Genomic DNA, 20,655 nt, shown 5'->3' with positions numbered 1-20,655 from the left:
TAAACGCTCATGCCTTTCTTCCCGGGAGGCTTAGCAGACTGTGCTGATTCACCAAGGGTTAGACGGAGCTGGGATGGCTGTAAAACTCCTGCCACCCACGGCTCGGCACAAGCTGGGGCGCCATCACAGAAAGACATGACACGGAGCGGAGGCAGTGAGCGCGCCGGCTCACCTCGGGGCCGGCTCCTCACCGGTCAGCCTGCAAGTAGGTCTCCCAGCTCCCTGTTCCTTCCTTTGTGCTGCTGAACACAGGCGGCAGGTGTGAGAGAGCAGTACGAAGGGTCCCTGGAAACAACCCCGTGAGGGACAGCTCTGGGGGGACGGTGGTCAACAAAACTGGAGAAAGGACAGTTTTTCATTCTGCTGGTAGACTTATCAGTCAACTGAAAAATTACACACCTCGCAAATAATTGAAATTGATTATTCCATTATGTTTTTCATTGTAGGCTAAAGGTGCTTCATCAGCATTTCCAAGATAAACTCTTTTCCTATTTTTTAAAAATAAGCAGAGCCAGAAAATTGTCAGGCTAGCAAAATGGACTGCATGCAAATCCATTAGAGGAATAGCAGCAAAAATGCTATTACTGCTTTCAATTTGCTATGATATGACATTTATCCTAAGTGGAAATTAAATTTAAGAACAGTATAGTTTTTCACATCATGACTGCCTTGTATTTTAGACATTATTGTGCTTGTATTGTCTATCATCCTTGGATTGTGTTGCGTGACATACTAGTGGGTTACTATCAGTAAATGTGTATAATAAGTCTTATCTAGAAAGAAATTTCGAGGTAAGATGGAGCATCCTGGATGGAGAATTGGACTGAGTGATTGCTGAGATGTTTCCCAGTCAAGAGACTTGAAGACCTGAATGTGGAATAATGAAAAGAAGTCACTGAACTAAGTCAGAGGACCCATGTCTGGCCTTGAGTGGACCACACACTAGATAAATAAATGTGGGTACATCTTTTGGTCTCTCAGTGTTTCAGTTTCTTCATCTGCAAAATGAAGATTCTGTCCAGGTCCCCCAGGGAGCCCACAGGTCTCAGGGGAAGCTGACCTCACCTCCGTCCAATGGGGGCCTGATGGGCTAACCGTGCGTCAGGGAAGGCCACATGACACATCTGTGCCAGTGAGATGTGAGGAGAGGCTGGCTGAGGACCTCTGGGAACACCTTCCCTGTTCTTCTTGCAGACTTTTTAGAAACAACACTCTATTCTCAAGAGTTACTGCTATTCTAATTGAAGCCCAGAGCTCCTACCACTCTCTTACCAGGTGAGGGTGTAGTCTTTGATGCACAAAGGAACACAAAGCCAGGAGAATCACTAGGAAGTAGAATGGAGGCTCTGACTGGGCCAACTCAGAAGCTTGCTTTTACTCTACACTTTTTTTTTTTTGGAAGGAGGTAATTAGGTATGTTTATTATTTATTAATTTTTAGAGGAGGTACTGAGGATTGAACCCAGGACCTCTGAATGCTAAGCATGTGCTCTACCACTGAGCTACACCCCCCTCCTGCCCCTGCACTTCTAATATGAAAGTAGAAATAATTTTTCTTTTATTGGTTAAGCCAATTTGCATTCGGTGTACTGTTACCTGCAATCGAAGGAAGCCTCACCAACCCACAGATGAGAAAAGATAAATAGAGCTCTGAGGATTAAGTGCTATAAGGTGGGAATATGCTCTTATCACTATTTAAAATATTACAACTCACGTGAGTGACATCTTGGTTTTATGCTGAAGTCAAATCATCTTTGGGAGGGACCTCACAGCTACCTATTTTCAAGTTTGCATCATTTTGACACTATTCCTGCCAAGTGGCTATTTAATAAATAGTTGAACTCTTCCAGTAACGGGGACATCACCACATCCCGAGGCTGCACTGATGCTTATGTCACTCAGCACATTACGGTGTGGTCACCCCGGGATCCCATATTCGTGTCTATTTGTATTTTTGGCTGCACTGCCACATGGAAATAGCTGAGTGCTACCAGTTCAGCCACAGGTGTGAATGTGGTCTGGCTGTCTCCTCTCTATCTTGTGGGCAGTCTCATCACTGGTGGCAGGGAGGGGAGCCACAGCTGCTCTCCGGAAAGGACAATAGCTCTTTGTCTGGTGTGCGTATGAGGTGAGAGCCTCTGCAACCCTTCCTGACAGCTTTATTGTGTAGTTTTCAGAATTGTAATTTTGAAATGATTCGTTTCAGAGGCCAGCCCTGCACACTCTGACCTGGGCAACCTCGGTTCTGTGCAGAGCAGGCAGACACTGGCAAGGGGAGAGCAAAGTTGAAGGGGGAAGTAACATGTTTACAGTTGACCCCTCTACTCTGAAAGAAAAGATATTTTTGTCATTTTCCCCTCTAAGCACCAAGGCAGTATAAGGTTTTGTACTTGCTAGACCCAGGGGACTATTAACTGTAGACTTCTCTCCTTTCATGTACCTATTCTGCATCTGATTAAAGTCTGCAGCCATTGCTTTGATACCTGTGGACTTGCCTCTGTGCCTCCTCCCTGCACCCTTCCCAATGCCACTTGGAGGGTCCAGGAGTCGACCCTGGGATGGCCACCTGGTCCTCCTTCAGAACTCAGGGATTATCCCCCTAGCTGCTAGGAAGGCTGCCATCAGATGGCACTTGGCTAAAGTGAGTCACCTAGCCCAAGGTCAGACTTGCCTCCCAGGGCAGCCTCTATCCAAAGATTGGTCATACAAGGTATGCAAATGCTCACTCCTCTTGCCCTACCCTGGGACAACTCTGCAAGGCCATCTCAGCCTCGAGCTCCCCACGGGGGCAGCTGAGGTCATGGCTGAGACGGCACTGTGGTCCAACTTCCCAGTAACTGTTCTGCATGCTAATTTCCAGCACACATCTGCTTCCCAAGGACTCCCCCATGCGACAAACTCTTTGTAGTGATCTATGCTCAATACTGGGAACAAGCATTTAGACAGATAAGAATATGAAGATGAGACCCCCCTCCCCCACCGAGATCTGTTAAATAACACTGGTGACCTTGGGAGCTGCAGAAAAGACACTCCATTTCCCCAAGTGTCTCTCTAGGACTGATAGTAAGAAGTACCCGTATAAAGGGCTTATTCCTGGGCCAGGCACAGGGCTGAGCACTTCAGAGGCATCAGTTCATTAAGCTTAGGTATATTACCATTGGTAAATATAAATGTTAGTAAATCTAATTAATGTGGAATGAACAGGATCCCACTGAGTGTATCCACTCAGAAACACTTTCCCTGACACCTTAGGGTGCTGAGGAAGACAAGAGAGGCTCGGAGGGACTGGAGGGGATTTCCTCAGGGAGTTGTTGGTACTTAGTTACTCCATAGCTCACTTACACCATGAAGGCAAAGGTAAGAATATTCCTTTGGTAAGCACTGCTCTGAATGTGTAAATGGAGATTTAAAGGAATTTAATGGTAAATACAATTATTATAGATTCCATTTATTGAATGTCTGCTACCTACTAGTCCAGAGGGCTATACAAATGTCTGACATGCATAACATAGTCAATCTTTTCAACAGACCTTCAAGGTCAACATTGCCATTCCATTTTGCATAAAGGAAACTGAGGATCAGAGAGGTTGGATTAACTTGCCCAAACCAGGGTGACCAACTGTCTCGGTTTGCCCAGGACTGAGATTCCATCCTAAAACAGGAAAGTCCATGCAAACTGAAGCTAAAATACATACACAAACACACACACACACACACACACACACACACACACGCACCCAGCAATAAAATCTTTTCATAAAGTGACTAAATATTAATTCCAAACTGGTTTGTTCTCTAATTATTGAGCCTGCGCATGTAATAGATTGACAGCTTCAAGGGCTATGAATTGTCTAAATGTGAAAAATATAAGAAGCAAGATAAAAATGAAAATAAATTGAGTTAATCTTAACCATTTCCTATGATTAAAAATATCATCCTTGTAAAATGCCAGCATCCCAGGACAAGTACTCCTACCCGTACAGTTTGCTCTGCATTTTCTCTCATTAGCATAATGGAAGCCAAAAGTAACTCACCTCATCTGAAATTTGACCTCCAAACGTCACCCATGTTCCTAGAAAAGAATAAATATTTGCACATTATTCATGATCATTTCTCTAATATTGTGCATAAAGGGAAACACTTTTTCTTACATCAGGGCTACTTCAGTAGGTCGTTCCTGAAAGGACCTGGATGAGCAGCACTTGGGGGCTGAAGTCCTGCCCGTCCTCGTCCCGTTGCTAAGTCCCCCAGCAAAGGTCTACATCCCTCTGCATCCCTCTGGATGCTTTGTCTTATTCAAAGGCCTCGTATGTGCTAAGGGCAGCCCCGACCTACTAAATGCTTTTTCTTCTGACACAGGTCCATGTACGCTGGTGTGCGAGGTGGCAGTGCTCGAGCCCTCTTTCACTGCACACCCATTCTTGTTCTCACTTAGCTAAGAAGTCACCAGTTCTGAAAGTAAAGGTAAGACCTTGGGTCATATTTCTTCCTTCCTTTGCCTCCAAAATAGAGGACTCTAATCTGTGTTCTCTATTACCTTTCAAAAGGAACCCTCTCAGAGGGCCTTCCAGTCCCCCTTTCAAGCCCCAGGAAGTGACACTTAAGCACCCTCTGTCTTACTACCTGCTACTCCAGAATGGAAATCTCCATTGATCTGGGGATGGGGTGGAGGCAGTAGCCTGAGTAAAGTAAGGCTTGGAAAGGCAAGAGGAAGAGAAAGATAACCAGCAGCCAAATATTTGCATTTGTAAAGCAAGAGGGAAGCAGACGCTGAGTGGGCTGTTGCTACTTCAACACCTCATACCTTCTCCTTGAACTTTTTTTTTTAAATTTGCCCCCCAACCCTCCCACCTCAACAGAGGCACTGGGGATTGAACCCAGGACCTTGTGCATGTCAAGCATGTGCTCCACCACTGAACTACACCTCCCACCCCTCTTCCTTGACACTTTTTTTTTTTTTGAGCCCTAATCACATGGCAGGCAAAGGCATTGCACACAGGTGCTCGGGGACAGGCACAGTGAGGGGGTGGCCCCAGCTCCTCTCTCCCAGGAGCTCACAGTTGACAACCTAGTTGACAAATGCTTGGATGGGGGCAAACGCAAGGCAGGATGTGAGGGAGCACTCAACCCAGACTGAAGGGAGGTGGCCCTAAAGACAGACTTCTAAGAAAAGGTGACATTTTGGTTGAGTTGCAAAGGAGGTAGCTGGACGAAGAAGGGAGGGGCAGGCATTCCAGGTATAGGTGAGAGCACGGGCAAGGCAGTGGGTAGAAGACTTGAGCGGCCAGAGGAGCGAGCTGTGGCGCGGACGCCTGTGCTGAGGGATGAAACTGGATGTAGAGAGGGAGGGGCAGCAGGGGGCAGAGCAGCCAGGCACACCTGGTGTTTGTAGGGCAACCAAAAATGCTGTTGGAAACTCACGTTTTGTGTTTTGTAACAACAGTCATAGCTACCATTTATGGAACACCTTCCAAATGCCAACAATACCCTGAGAAATGTGTATACTTTCATCTCTAATCATTTTGACAAACTCACAAGGTAATTTTATTATGCCGATTTCCAGATGTGAACTCCAACTTCAAGCAACCTTTTAAGGGAAATGCCCAGGACTCCCCACTCCTGCCGGACTCTGAGAAGGTTATCCTTTGTAACTGCATTTTGCTGCCTCATCAGTAAGTTTCCAAATTAATCATGGCCCTTGGATTCATACTCCATAGAAGCATGCTGATGTAATTGTTCCCTTTCTCTTCTTAGTTCTCGGGGACTAGAACAAAGGTAGGACATAGATGACTTTACTGTTACAGTTTTCGTCCCCAGAGGTTGTAAGTGGGCAGCTCATGGATTGGCACTCAGCTTGCAGGCTTGTTTTGCTTGGCTAGACAGTGTTGACTTACTTGTTATTTTAATAAATTTGGAATGAGTAACCAACATTTTGATAATTAGGAGATTTTTCTTTAAAATGTCTGATTTCTAGCTTCCCTTAACCAGTGTCCCCACATGGCAGACATCCCCTGAATTTGAGGGGCAGTGCCCTCTGTGGAAGGGCTTTGCCCTCCCTGAATAGTCAAAAGTCACACACCTTCCTTTGTGTTTGCAAACTGCCATATTATTTACTACCATGTGACTGCTGCTATTTTCATTATTGTAACATTTAGAGGAAAATGGACTGTGCATCTCCTAAAAAACAGAGTTGAGTATTTCAAGAAAAAAAAATAGCAGTGCACTTTTTTTTTGGTGGATGTGATGACTATCCAAAGAACATTTGCACGGAAAAATGACAACTTAAGGTACCATAATGAAACCAGCTATGAGTGGTATACAGAAAAGATGGGTGCTGGGAAACTTAATGGACTGAGGAAATAGCAGCGTTTGTTTTTGAATGAGAATAAAATAAATGGTCTGCTGTGAAATGCAGTTCTCTATTAAGTGAAAAAACTGCCTGGGCATCTAAACCTTTCAACAGATAACACTTCTATAAAAGAGTCTCTTTTGAATGTAGCAGAAATTATGTGTCCAGAGCATAAACAAGCATTTGCAAATGTTGGTATAATTAAAACACTGGATCTCAGTATGTTAAAAAATATGGCTGCGAACTTTCAGAATAAGTTAAATTTGGGGTGGCATTTTCTATTACAGCAAACTAGCACACATATAAATAATAGCACACTGTTAGCTGTATTTATTTGGTTGTTTTGACAGTGTTGGGGTGGCCAAAGAACTTTTGAACAAGGAGTCTCTGCAAGGCAAAACACCAGAAAATGGCTACCTCTGTGATGAGAAAGGTCTCAGCCCACTGGATGTAGAAGGCACTGTTCCAAATGGTCAAGTGTCGCCACAGATCAGGTTCTCACAAAGGGTGGGGCTGACCTTGGATCCATCAAGCAACAAATCTGGGGTGGCAGTATTTGTAGGGGCACTATGCATAAATCCATTAATTTCCTCCAGGAATTGCTTTGAGCTAAAAAGCTAAAATGAGACAGCCATGGATTCAGTAATTAATACCATGAATCAGCTATTCTTCTATATCTTGGAGCAAAAGCAGCCCAGTGTTTGCTTAATGAATTTGCTGCTTTACTTGTGCTGTAATGTTGGAGAGTTTTTTTTTTCAACTGTTCATGTCATCAGAGGAAACAGTCCCGTTCCACTTCACAGAGATTGGCTCAAAGTCCCAAGGTTCTTGCTGACATGACAGCTCATTGGCACCTTGTGAATATTTTTCTACTGTGGCATTCAGAAGTGTTTGCACAAATGTCTCATTGGCTTCTCCCAGCCCTGACAACATAGAGTCTTTGGGAAATTCATTTGTTAAAGAATAATTTGGTTCACTTTCCACATTGCAGTCAGTTTCCAGATATGAAAATGGTAGCCTGAGATTTATTCTCCAAAATGGGGCCTTTGAATACTGGATTTCACACTATAGGAAAATGAACGAGTAATATTTAACTTTCTGTCTTAGTTAATTTTAAGATTAATAGTAACTTAATAGTACAAATGAAGGGCTATGAAGTTATTAAGCTGTACTACAAAATGGTATTGAAGACTATGACAGTGGTGAAAGCTGGGACTGCATACCCGTCTTGGAGGAACTCATCTTCCTTGTAAGAACCCATCCACATTGGGAGGACTTACGTTTAGGAGAAGCTTATTCCAAAATGAATCTTAAAAAAAAAAAAAAAAAGCTACCTACCAACCCCAGTGTACATATTTAAGGCTGCATTCCGTACATCACATTAAAAACACAGGGCTTCACTGACATGTTGGTTCAGAAGAAAAGGTATCAGGTTTCTGACTCCAAATCAAAGCAATAATGAATTATAAAATAATAATAATATAAATGTTTTTCTTTTTCTGTTTCTGTTTAAATTTTTTAATATAAAATAGAATATGGAAATCAGCTATATTTACACTAAGTTATATGCTTATACCATCATGTAGTAAAGAAGGAGTTTGGTTCCATTTCTGGGATTTTTAAAATGTGTGTGTGGTGGGGGGGGGGGGAGAGGTAATTAGGTTTATTTATTTTTTCAGAGGCCGTACTGGGGATTGAGCCCAGGAGCCCGTGCATGCTCAGCATTCGCTCTGCCGCTTGAGCTACACCCCCCACCCGCCCCCGCTTCCGGGATTTTGTTATTCTTCCATGCTGCTTACTTCGTTTACGTAGGTTACCTCCCTGGCCCTTTAGACATTTGCTACTTATTTATTTTATAGTTACTTGTTTACAAACTTTATATTTTCCCCCCCAAACTTTATATCTTTTACTAGGGAGTAAGCTACCTGAGGGTTAGAATTTTATTTTATCTTCTTACCTCCACAGCCCTAGAATGGAAGTGAGTCCTTAGTAGCTGGTTGATAATTGCCGGTTAGATTGAATTCAGCTGCCTTTTGGGCTGTCATTAGTGTACAAAATACTGGGATAATTTCCCACCAAACAAACATGTTTACTTTGATTTATAGAAAGATGAGAAATGACCATGAGCAGTCTTCAGCTCTAGTCCCTATGTGACCAACATGTTTCTCCCCATCCCTGGTACCCATGCAGCAGTGCCCTCTCCTGGAGAAAGGCCAGGAGAAAGCCCTTCTCCCAAGGCATTTTCAAGGCCTCCAGATGGCGGAGGTGGGGTGACAGTGTAGGCCAGGGTCCACCAGCCCACGAGGAAGAGCCGCCACTTGCAAATAGGACACGCTCCCTCAGGATGGAGAGGGATGCAGTGCAGCCTTCCAGACAGGGGAACTCTGCTTGTACGATTTTATTCTTGGCTACCCCTGGCCACAAGCTCTAAGGTGATTTATTCGTTAATATGATTCTCAAAAACCCTCTGTGGCAGTTCTCTTGATCATTTTTCTGCTTCTAATGAGAACACGCCTTCTTGAGACCTAGGCTGGCATATGATTATTTCACTGTGAAATCTCAAATTAGTGCGATGTTACTTAGAAGATAATTTTACTAAACTGACGTGTGTTATTTCTAACCTTTTAAAAGCAGAGGGAGTAGAAAGAGAACTTTGAACTGTTCTTGAGTCTTCTGATGAAACTCCTTCACGCACGTAGGAATAATACATGCTTTGAAAACCTCTGTTAGAGTCTCTTGGCGTACACCTACCAGGGCAACCTCCCACTCTTAATCACAGTATGGTGTGGAAAGAGCACTGTTCTTTCAATAAGAGATGAGTTGCATAGTTGCCTTAATGTGCATATTGATGCGGGATCAGAACAAAACAAACAGAAAGCAGATACCCAGAAATCTGGCCTGAGAGAAAGGCTCAGAAAATGGGGCTGAGATGCATAGAAAGGTGACAGAGGTGAAGAATGGGCTTTTTGCCCTGGGTGCTTTCTGCCAATGGAAGGGCATGGAGTGGAGACGCCCTCCTGCTGGAGAGGCAGTAGAGTGAGTGGCTAAGCAGTAAAGTAACACTCTGAGCAACCTTGCTGTGACCACTGCAAGATAAACTGGAGGCAGACCTATGTCTGGGCATGTGGGACACAGCTCAAGGCTCTTGCTTTTCCAAATGTACAGACAAAGCATTCTTTCTTGTTCCTGGTTTGCATTTGTTGATATTTTCCACCCAGCCTGGCCCTTATTTTTGGATCCCAGCTGCAGCCTGGTCTCTCATTTTTGGCTTCTGGTGTATTGCTAGTGGGCATCTGGCCTGAGACAACAGTAGTGATAACAGCCTAGCCTTTACTTTCGCTTTGATTACCTTTTCTTGCAAAAACCAATAATTCTATTCAAGGCCTGGGCGGGAAGAGGAGAGATGAAGGGCTGCTTTCACACCTGCACTTTATAAAAGAGCTTGAAATATCAATGCAACTAGGCAAGGAAGTGGGAAGGGCCATGCACAATGCAAGGGGCTCTAGGCCCCTTCTAGACTCTCGGGAAAGTGCAAGCAGCATTCCCACGCACAGGCTACTTGCAAGTTCTCTGGAAGAATTCCACGTATTTCACAGGTGAGGAAGTGAAGTGGTAGAGACATGACTTTCCGCAGTTGGTTAGTGGTGGGATCCCCAAGGTCATGGTCTCTCCCAGCCTCACGCTGCTTTCTGGTAATGCTGCCTCCCCATCTCCCCCATGCACTCTGCTCCAGCCAAATGGTAAAACCGAGGGTTGGCTCTGACTGTTTGTAACAATGTCCTGCTCTCATGAATCTTCCCATGTTCTTCCCTCTGCCAAAGCCCTTCCCAACTGAATCTTCCTCATGGTAAGATTAACCTCTATTTCTGTCCCCATACTGCCTTGTCTATGGATGAAGAACAAGCCACTCCACTGGGACATCTCCCTGCTCCCAGATTCTCCCAACTTTACCTGAGGTCAGGTTTTGTCTTGTCTTCCCATGAGACCTCATGCGCAGAGCCATCCTGGGCTTTAAGCTCCCAAACCCTTCGAATCCCAGAGCCAGGGCTGAGGGCTGGACCGTAATGAGATTTGCCTGTCACCGCAGGAATTCTAGGGCAGGGTGGACCGGTGGGCAAGGCTGTGGCAGAGGGGAGCCTGGCCTTAGATTGGGCAAGGCTGGGGTAGGGTCTTCCAGAAAAACCTGTGGAGAGTTGGATCCTGAACTTTGTTCAAATGCCTGTCTGAAGGCTGGAGGTGCTGAGGGTTAAATGGCTAGGATTGACATTACATCCTTTGTGATCCTTTTGGAGAATTGTACAAATATTTGATATTTTCCTTCTTTCCTTGATGTAAAGTTCTATGTACTTTTAAGTGCCAAGGGATACTGCTGGTTCCATTTTGTTTTAAGATTTCTTTCAGGGCAAATCTACCTGGAACTGTTTTATTCTGTTTCTCCATTACTCTGAGGAGTTAAGTTTAAAGGCAAGGATGCAGTGATGGAAGTAGGGTGAAAGACGCGGGCGAGAAGTTTAGAAGAGGCAGTTCTGTTCTCACAAGCAGAATTGTAAGGGTCGACCGTCCTCTGCAGGGGCTGTGCTGTGCAGAGCATCGCAAGGAAATTTCACTGCCTTAAACCTTCCCCCAGAAAACAGACCCACTCCCCACATTTACATATTAGAATTAATGACAGATATAATGTAAATCCATGGCTAAAACTCCATATATTTCCTCACGTATGTGTGACTCTTGAAGGGGTTGATCTAGCACCTTGAACCTGTTATACAAATTTTAAATAAAACAAAGCCAAAAAGCTCTTTGATGAATTTTTCTTCTCAGCGTTTTTAATTTTTTTGCCCACACTATTGAAATGAATATTATTACTTTTATAAGAAGAAGGGAAAGTTTTTTTTAATTAATCCTTCTTACTTTCCTGGGAAATCCATTCATAAACAAGGGTTTCAACAAATTATAGCCCATCCTATTTCCTCAACATGTGAAAAAGGCCATGTTTATATTTTGTTAGTATTTTGTCCTAAGTGCCTTGGTCAAATTCCTCGTATTTTCTTGTACTAATATTTACATGTTGAAAACTATTTCTTACAATGAATTTTCCAGGGCACTTATAACCAGCATGCATCGTTAATATGCCTTATTCAGTTTGTTCTTTGGAAGCACTCCTATAAAAAATGTACAGATTAGTGGTGCTAGAAAAACTGTACAGCCAGACTTGTAAAAGAATGAAATTAGAATATTTTCTGGCACCACATACAAAAATAAACTCAAAATGGATTAAAGACCTAAATGTAAGACCAGAAATCATAGAACTCCTAGAAGAAAACATGGGCAGAACATTCTTTGACATAAGTCATAGCAGTATTTTTTTGGATCTGTCTCCTCAGGCAAAGGAAACAAAATAAAAAATAAACAAAACAGGACCTAATTAAACTCAAAAGCTTTTGCACAGCAAAAGAAACTGTCAAAAAAATGAAAAGACAACCTAGAATGGGAGAAAATATTTTCAAATGATAGGACCTTAAGAGATTAATATCCAAAATACATAAACAGTTCATACAACTCAATATCAAAAAACCCTAAATAACCTGATTAAAAAATGTTCAGAAGATTTGAATAGGCATTTTCCGAAAGAAGACATACAGATGGCCAACAGGCACATGAAAAGATTCTCAACATTGCTAATCATCAGGGAAATGTAAATCAAAACCAAAATTAGATATCACTTCACACCTATTGGAATGACTATCTCCAAAAGGACAATAAGTAATAAATGTTGGCAAGGATGTGGAGAAAAGGAAACCCTAGTATACTGTTGGTAAAAATGTAAATTGGTACATCGCTGTGAAGAACAGTTGGGAGGTTCCCCAAAAAACCAAAAATAGAACTACCACATGATCCAGCAATTCCACTCCTGGGTATATATCCAAAGAAAATGAAAGCACTAATTTGGGAAGATATATGTACACCGATGTTCATAGCAGCACTACTTACAGGAGCCAAGACATGGAAGAAAACTAAGTGCCCATCAATAGGTGACTGGATAAAGAAGATTTGGCATATATATACAATGGCTTATTATTCAGCCATAAAAAAAGAATGAAATTTTGCCATTTGCAACAACATAGATGGACCTAGAGAGTATTATGCTTAGTGAAATAAGTCAGACAGAGGAAGACAAATATTGTATATTATCACTTATATGGAATCTAAAAAAAAAGCAAACAAATGAATAAAAGAAAACAGAAATAGACTCACAGATATAGAGAACAAACCATGGCTACCAGTGGGGAGGGGAAATGAGGGAGGGGCAGGATAGGGATGGGGGATTAAGAGGTACAAACCATTACGTACAAAATAAATAGGCTACTAGGATATATTGTACAGCACAGGGAATATAGCTAATATTTTATAATGACTTTAAGTGGAGTATGATCTATACAAATATTGAATCCCTATGTTGTATACCTGAAACTAATATAATATTGTAAATCAACTATACTTCAATTTAAAAAAAAAGAAAAGAAATGTACAGAAAAGTTAACACAGGGGAAATAACAGTGTTAGAATACAGCTAGGTACTATAGGACTAGGCCTAAATGGGAATTCTTGTTTTTTAAAATAAATTTAAATATTTTCAATATCATAGTATAAAATTGGATCTATTATTAAGGTTGAAAGCATATATACATGTATATATATATTTTTCTGTGAACTCTTAGCACAGGACCTGGAACACAGTATGTGCTCAAATATATGTTTTTATTTTTATTTTTGGCATTATCTTTTGCATTTCCATAGTAAGTTACTATGAATAAGAGCTCTCTGGAGAAACACCCCTGTCAAGAAGTGTGAAAGTCAAGGTGACCTGCTTTACACTTACTGTTATCTTTAAAAAGTTCATGCCAAATCTTTATCTTTGTGCAGGGATATATTTCTTTGATAGTTCAGTGAGTTATTCTCCCCCAAACAGTAATAATTTTGAGTAACTCTTGTGTAGCTGTACATAAAAACACTGCCGGCTCATCGGACTATCAGGATGCTAGGAAATAAATTTTAATTCCGTGGTGAGGCAAAGAAGCTTTTTCAGTGCAAACAAGATAAAGATACTGTAAAGAAGAATGAAAAAATTTTACAACAGTCCTTTCAAATTCTCCCTCTTGGGTTATGAGCTTCAAGATGCTCATAGTATTAAATATCACTAATGAAAACTCAAGGTAGAAATATAAAGTGCTTCACATCCTTTTTCACAAAGAGATTTTTGAAATGTAGGGAAATTAAAACTGAGGAAATACATAAGGGATAATTTAGCAAAAACCTAAAGATTTAAAAAGTTCCCAACCCTAATACACTCAAATTTACCCAGTTCCCAGGTTTCCCTGTAAATTTACGGACTTACATATAAAAATCAGATTATTTTATCTGTATCTGATGGTTACCACCTATTTAATGATTCTAAAAAAATCTACACTGTCCTTTCCCTGATGGAAAATGCATACCTGTGTCAAGCAGATGAGATATTTTAGCATTTTCCATAGAACTATGCATGAAATTTCTTATGCAGACTCTCTATTTCTAACTAAGCTACAGAGATCTTCCCCTTTCAGTAATTATATGTAGAAATATATCTTGTTAAAGAAGAAAATGCAGCAATACTAAATCATAAAACCATATTGGTCTATCTTTAGTTTTAGGAGATCCCATTTAATCCAAATCCTACTTGGAGTCATTCGCCTATGAAATGATATTTTATAGTATACTGAAAACTTAACTGTAGTACGGGAGAAGCCCAGAATAGCTCCCTGCGGCCTGATCTGTACCCCAGTGTGCCCAGCCAGGCTTTGGCATTGAGGTGATGGCAGTATTATAACCACACAGTCCCAGTTTTACAGGGCTGAAATGAAATTTCCTGACATGCTGTATAGCAAGTTACCAGGAAATTTAGGCAACCAGAGACATCAAAGAATGTACAAGTTATAATTCTTTGTCAACAATACTTTGGATTGTTCTCAAACACAGAGGACAGGCCTTCTTGAGACATTTTCAAAACTGCTGACTTCTTGGGATAATCTCTGTATCCCCAGAGACAACATACAACTTGGTGTGTAGGAGAGGCTTATTACGTGTTTTCATAAGTGAGTGAATTCAAGAACAGCAGAGAAGAAATGATCATCATAGAAGTAATGTTCAGTCAACTCTTTTATTGTCTGCTGATTTTCTTTTCATTAATTCACTGCTTGGAAATGCATAAACCTGACTAAATCTATCTGTGGCCTTTATGTGAGTTTGTGGTCTGGGTCTCCATCAGCCGCCACACCAATACACACAATGAGAGAATATTCCGAAGGGTGGCTGGGAGGCTGGCCTGGGTCTACGGAGTCATTGTTGTAGAACAACGCCTTTGCCATCTTGAAGCAGTGATGGCATCTCTTTCTCCTTCTGTCAGCACCAGGCGCCCTGGTGTGGGGAAGCCAGGGAGGGGGTGCCCAGAAGGAACTCCTAGGGCAGCAAAGATGACCTCCTAGTGGCTCTTCACCTTTGAGCATTTTGTGATTAGTCAAGAACCTTAGGGATCACTCACTCTGAGGAATTAGAACCTTCTGTTAACAAGGAAAGAGAAATATTACATAACTGCATTAAAGCATGTGCTACCAACAGGTCTGGTATGTACAGCGCCTCCTGCTTCCTGAAGGTTGGGTAGAGAGCTCAGTCTACCCTCCACAAGGGCAGGGGATCTCCCTGTCTTGTTCTGCACTGCCCCGCCAACACCTAGAACAGGGTTGAGTTTTGTAGATCAACTATCTTGCAGGTCCTAGGCTATGCATTCTAAAACTATTTCTCTGATTTTTCAAAAATCATGAAGGGTAGGTATTTTCATTTTCTTTCATCTGCACCTGAGGGTGAGTATGTCACTGGATAAACAGGTCCACCTTTGAGATTTTGCTCATCTCTAAAATAGATACTGATGCCTGTATTATTGTGAGAACTACATGATGAGACGACGACTTAACACACTTTGAGAACTAACATTGTGCCAGGCACGGCGCTCCATGCCTTATAGACACAGTCTCGTCTGGAACTCACGACCACTCTGATTTGAGTTTATTTGCTGGGAGCGGCTGAGCCGGGATGTGAGTCCGTGCAGACTGACTCCACAGTCCATGCTCTTAACAATTTCAGTAGTATATGCCAGGTGTCTGGTGCAGCCCTGAGCATAAAACAGGTGCTCACTAAATGTTACTTGCCTTGTTATCTTCCAAAGAGAGAATATTTGAAGCAGCAGAAGTTCCATAGGAAGATAAATAAGTCTTCCAGAGATGGCAGTGAAAGCCAAAGTCAAAATTAGAATGGATTAATTCTAACAGATTACCTATCTTAGCAAAGCTCAGGAACATTGATTATTTTTTATGGATTATTCTGAAGTGACACATGGAAGAGTAATGAATCGACTAAAATGTTAATAATGCCACAAAATTCTGAATTTTAATTGGAGACCAAAGCTAAACGAAAAACATCTCATGTGCCGCTTGCTTCTTCACTGGGCACCCAAAGTGGTGTCTGCCTTGCTCTCTGGCTGTGCTGCCTGCATGCTGCCTGGGAATCTCTCAGATGCTGAGTTTCCACGGGGGATTCGGCCATCTGATGAGCCTGTAACTCCAGTGGGGAGCCAGGAGGCAGAGTTTGGAGAGCCTTGTCCAGGTCGGTTATCCTCAACTCTGGCCCAGGTAGGAGGACCACCTGGGAGCTGATGCCTTGCCCTGCCCCAGAGATTCTGGTCCAGTTGATCTGAAGAAGGGCCCAGGCACAGGTATTTTTTAAAAGCTCCCATGTGACTAATGAAAGCCAGAGTAGAAACCTGGTCTAGGTAGCGATCGGGATGTCAATGGAATGGACTCAACCCCTCTGCAAGCTCCATTTGATAGGAAGCCCCAGAGTAGTAGGAAGAGAGACATTAAGTACTGGGCCCAGAGTGTGACAAACAATTCAACAAAGAAGGCGGAAGTTGGCCTTGACCCCGAACTGCAGACAGCAATGCCTTGCAGACTCTTTAGCCCTGACCAAACAAAGGGCTACAGATTATTCTTTCAAGATGCTCCCTTTGGTGCTTTGCCCTTCATTTTATTAGTACTATTAAACTTCTGCAAAAATCCCAGTGGCAGTAAAAAATCCCAGTACAGCAAAAATAGCTTAGTGGAAATAAAAAAGGGTGGAATAAAAGAACATCAGTAGTCTTGTTTTCTGGGACAAGATTACAAGGGCCACCGATCCTGACAGAATAGGGTGCAAGCGAGACACATCAGTTTGATGGGGTCAGGGCAGAATTTTTCCCACTGGTGCCGTGTAGAATCGTTAATTCATTGTGGAGAGTTAGAAGCTTAACTGAAGCCTAGTCAGAGATGGGCTGCCTGATCATTATGCTGCTCCTACGCATGTTGTTACCCCTAGACAATGCTTGATTTTTCACGAACGGGTTTTCATGTCTATGGCGCCCATATTCATAAGAAATACAAAGTTCATACCAAAGACAAACATAAATGCATTTTTAATTTCTGTGTCACTGTTCCCCTCTCTCATCAGAGGTAATAGAGGATCTCCTGTCTTCTTCCTATGTCTTCAGTGGGCCAATTCAAACAGCAACACAGCAGCTGCCAATTCATCTGAATAAAGTGCCCAGCCTTCTTAAAGTCACATTAGTATGGAAATTATGGACATTTAGCACTCCCTGGATATTGCAAACTCTCAAGTATAAACCTTAGTTTTTAAAAACCTAGGCAATGACTATTAGATGAAATGGCAGAAAAGGTTGGTGGGCTGGAAATAGAAGACCACAATGGTGCTGTGAAAAACAGAACTGAACTTGCACGTGGGAGAACTAGGGTGGAGGTGTGCCTCACTGGTATTCCCAGTACGTGTATCAGAACCTGGTCATTAGCCCTTGCACACTGCAGTCTCCCGCTCTTGCAGATTTTGTGCAGGTACATCCCCACACCCCTGTCCTCAGACTCTTTACGTTGCTCTAATCTATCCTGTCTTCAGTTCCTTCCTTGACTAGGGAGGTTAGGATAGCTGATGACCTTGTTCACCATTTAGAAGATTCTCTTGCCCTATACTCAGCTCCCTGTTTCACTATTCCTTCACTGCACCTGCCTGGCAAAAATCCACTCCTGGGTGAATCTGTCTGGTTGCTGATCGCATGTAACCAAGATGCTGAGCTGTGCTGGAGAAAGTCACAGAGTGCAGAGACTCATGCATTGCAAATTCTTGGTCTACAGGAACTACACATAGAGATCACCAGTCCTCTGTTTTCTAATCATTCTCCCCCACTGTTTAGATTTCAAATTTACTTTTGTCGACTTCAGTCCTACCCCCTCTTCCTTCAATGTCACCAGATAAACGTGCCTCCTGCTTCACAGAGAACATACAAGAACATAAACTGTAAACCCCTCCCCTTCCTGCTGCCAAATCTACCAGACTACCCATCGCAGACACGAGTGATGTCTTGCCCGTTTCCCAGCAGGCTTCCAGCTGCCTCTGGTATGTGAGCACCCCACCTCCTCACCCTCAGGTGGCTGTGCGCTCAACACTGGCTCCCAAGTTAAGGAGACACAAGCCAAGACAGCACCCACCTCTTTCTCCTCTCTTCCTGTCCCCGTGCAAGAGGGTCCCTTCGTCCTTCCAAGGCTGTTTCTCTGCTGATCCCCTGGGTCCTGTCCCCTTGCTCTTTCTCGGGGCCCTCACTCCATCCACAATCATCTCTCATTACTGCATCTTCTTGGTGCTTGAGTTCTACTTTGTGTAGTTCACATTCATTTTACACCCACATTTCACTTCCTTTTTGTTCATATTTGTCTGACTTCTATTTGTCTGTTTAAACGTTTTCCATTTATCTTTGTCCTTCCCCTGAAAGAACGGATCTAGAAACTTTTGTTTTTTTTTTTAACCCAATCTCTGAAACTTTGCAATTTACTACACCAACACCTATATTGGTTCTCTTTTTTTCAGACATTTTATGTTATGCCTTTAAAAGCACTTCATTTTATATTTTCTTTACTAGTCTTTTGCTAATTTGGTCAAGCCTCATTGACCTCACAGCCCTCACAGTGTGATGAGCTGGGTTCACAGTTAGAAGGCAATTAACTGACTGTTACGTTTAATCTTCTGTAAAAGTGAGAATATTTGAGTCCTTGGCCGTCTGTCTCCTTGCCTCTATTCCCAGTCCTCTCCAGTTTGCTGTCTGCACGGTGACTGCTGTGACCAGAATGAGCTTCCTAAAATGCATCTGGCCAAGTGACACCTGGACTTAAATATTTCAGTGACTCCTCATCACAAAACAGATAAATCCCAAGCTTCACAGCGTGGCTTCCAACGTTCGTCGTAACCTTCCCAGTCATCACGCATCCCTTCCTCTCCCACAGAGGTCCTTCTCCAGGTCATGCTGGTTATTCCCATGCTTCTCTCCCTGAAATTTATTTCCCAATTCATTTAGAAAATACTTATCTAGCCGCATCATTCCTCAGAACCATGCTAGAAGGTGGGGGCTGAAAAGGCAAATGATAATAATGGCTTCCCTTTCCTGGAGCTCCCAGTCCAGTGGGGAAGACAGAAAAATACCACATCCTGGTCAGAGAGGCTGTGCTGGGAACGCACAGGAAGGCTCCAGCTAGACTGGGATGCTCAGGAGAGCAGCCATCAAACCTAGATCTCAGTGAGAAAAAAGAAAAAAAAAAAAAAAAGGAGCGCTTGCGGCTGTTTTCCGCTTATCCACCTGACAGATTCCTATTTATCCTTCAAAATCCCTAGCAGCCACCTTCCCATTCCCTGGAAGAGGGGGTCACTTCATTGTCTGTGCTATTTCTGTGTCTCATAACTCTTTCGATCATGTCATTGTTAAACTGCTTTTTCCCTTGTTAAGTCTTTGACTCTCTTCCATCCCATAGTACTTGTTCTTTTGTACTAAGCACAGATATCTCTTCCTCCAGGAAGCCTTCCATGATCTCCTCTCAGGCAGCCCTCGTATGTGTTCCCACAGCATCTCATATTTCTCTCTGAGCACTGGTCACACTGTGATTCATTCATTCATTCATTCCATAAATGAGCACACATCCAGCACCTTCTCTGACCTAGGGATTTGTTCTGAACTGATAATCTAGCAAGAAAAAAGTCAGATGAAAGAAGTTATCACCAGCAAATAAACGCAGGGTGTATTCTGGGAGCACACAGCCCAAGGATCTCATCAGCCTGCGAATCAGGTCACAGCCCCCTCATCTCTCCCTGCCTGCGGGCTGCATGAGGGTGGCTGCTAGGGGTCTGCCCTGTCTTTTCTCCTGTTTCCCCAGCACAGCAAACATCTATTACATTCTTGGGAGATCCGTGGACACACAAATGAATGAGAGCAGTGCTGGATTCCATGCTTTCTAGGGACGATAGAATCAGCCACAGTTTCTGCCCTCTGAGAGCTCACAAAATGAGACGCGGAGGGCATCTGAGGCAGCCCATCCACCAGCAGGACGAGGACAGCCCACCAGCCCTCCCTGGGAGGTGCTGGAAGGGAGGGCGACTGCTCCAATCCTCTCGCTTGACCTTGGGAATGGTGTGACAGGTAACAAAGCCAGACAGAGGGTCACTTTTAGAAACGAGTCTCCGGGCCAGTCTCGCCTCCTCTCTTCAGGCAGCAGTTCAAGTATCACGGCTGAAAGCAGCTCAGCCAAGTTGGGCTGCCGATCGTGCTCAGTAAGGTCCAAAGGCAAGGGTGGCGAGAGGATGGAGATATGGGGGGAGGTAAAGTAAAAAACTATGAAACATAGCGAAGGCCCACAGAAAGCTTGTTTCCAGTCGCTGTAAGCAGAGCCACACCAGAACCTTCATCTCCTGTTTCCCTCTCGTCAGCCTGAAGAAATCCCCACGGCTAGACTGTCAGCTCTAATTTAGCTCCTGCTCATTACCTCCTCACCCATTTTCTGTAATTGCATTTTGGGTAGCCTCCTCCTCCTCTCGTTTTAATTAGTTGTCAGATATAAAATGAGCATTGGCGGTATCTTCTGCTTTGCCCGCTTGGAGAAGCTCCTTTGTGTACTGTCATTATCCAGGTGTTAGGATGAAGCTTTTATTTGTAAATGAGCCTCTGGTCTCACTGATCCCTCAACATGGTGGGGAAGTAGTAAAAAGGCAAAGCTACACATTTACCCTGCAGAGGAAAATTCCGTCCCTTAGGCAAACTGAGGGAGCAGACGTAAACACGAGCCAGTCCAGCAAACTCTGAGCGCCCCTCATGCTGTAGAAAAGTCTGGGAGGATTTTAATTTTCCACCTTGGC

At 43.1% G+C, this 20,655-nt stretch overlaps 1 protein-coding gene across 3 annotated transcripts in view; it reads right to left on the bottom strand.

Annotated features, from left to right (window-relative positions):
- The window catches only part of KCNAB1 (potassium voltage-gated channel subfamily A regulatory beta subunit 1), a 319,197-nt gene that overhangs the window by 66,367 nt on the left and 232,175 nt on the right, over nt 1-20,655 (bottom strand). For all 3 annotated transcript variants that reach the window (XM_006200878.4, XM_072959617.1, XM_006200879.3), the window contains exon 3: nt 4,034-4,071. In XM_006200878.4, the coding sequence (XP_006200940.1) occupies nt 4,034-4,071 (38 nt within the window). The remainder of the gene's footprint in view (nt 1-4,033; nt 4,072-20,655) is intronic.

The sequence above is a fragment of the Vicugna pacos genome, chromosome 1 (genome assembly GCF_048564905.1).
Source record: "Vicugna pacos chromosome 1, VicPac4, whole genome shotgun sequence".
In the NCBI taxonomy this organism is placed as follows: Eukaryota; Metazoa; Chordata; class Mammalia; order Artiodactyla; family Camelidae; genus Vicugna; species Vicugna pacos.
This window is presented reverse-complemented; position numbering and strand designations above follow the sequence as displayed.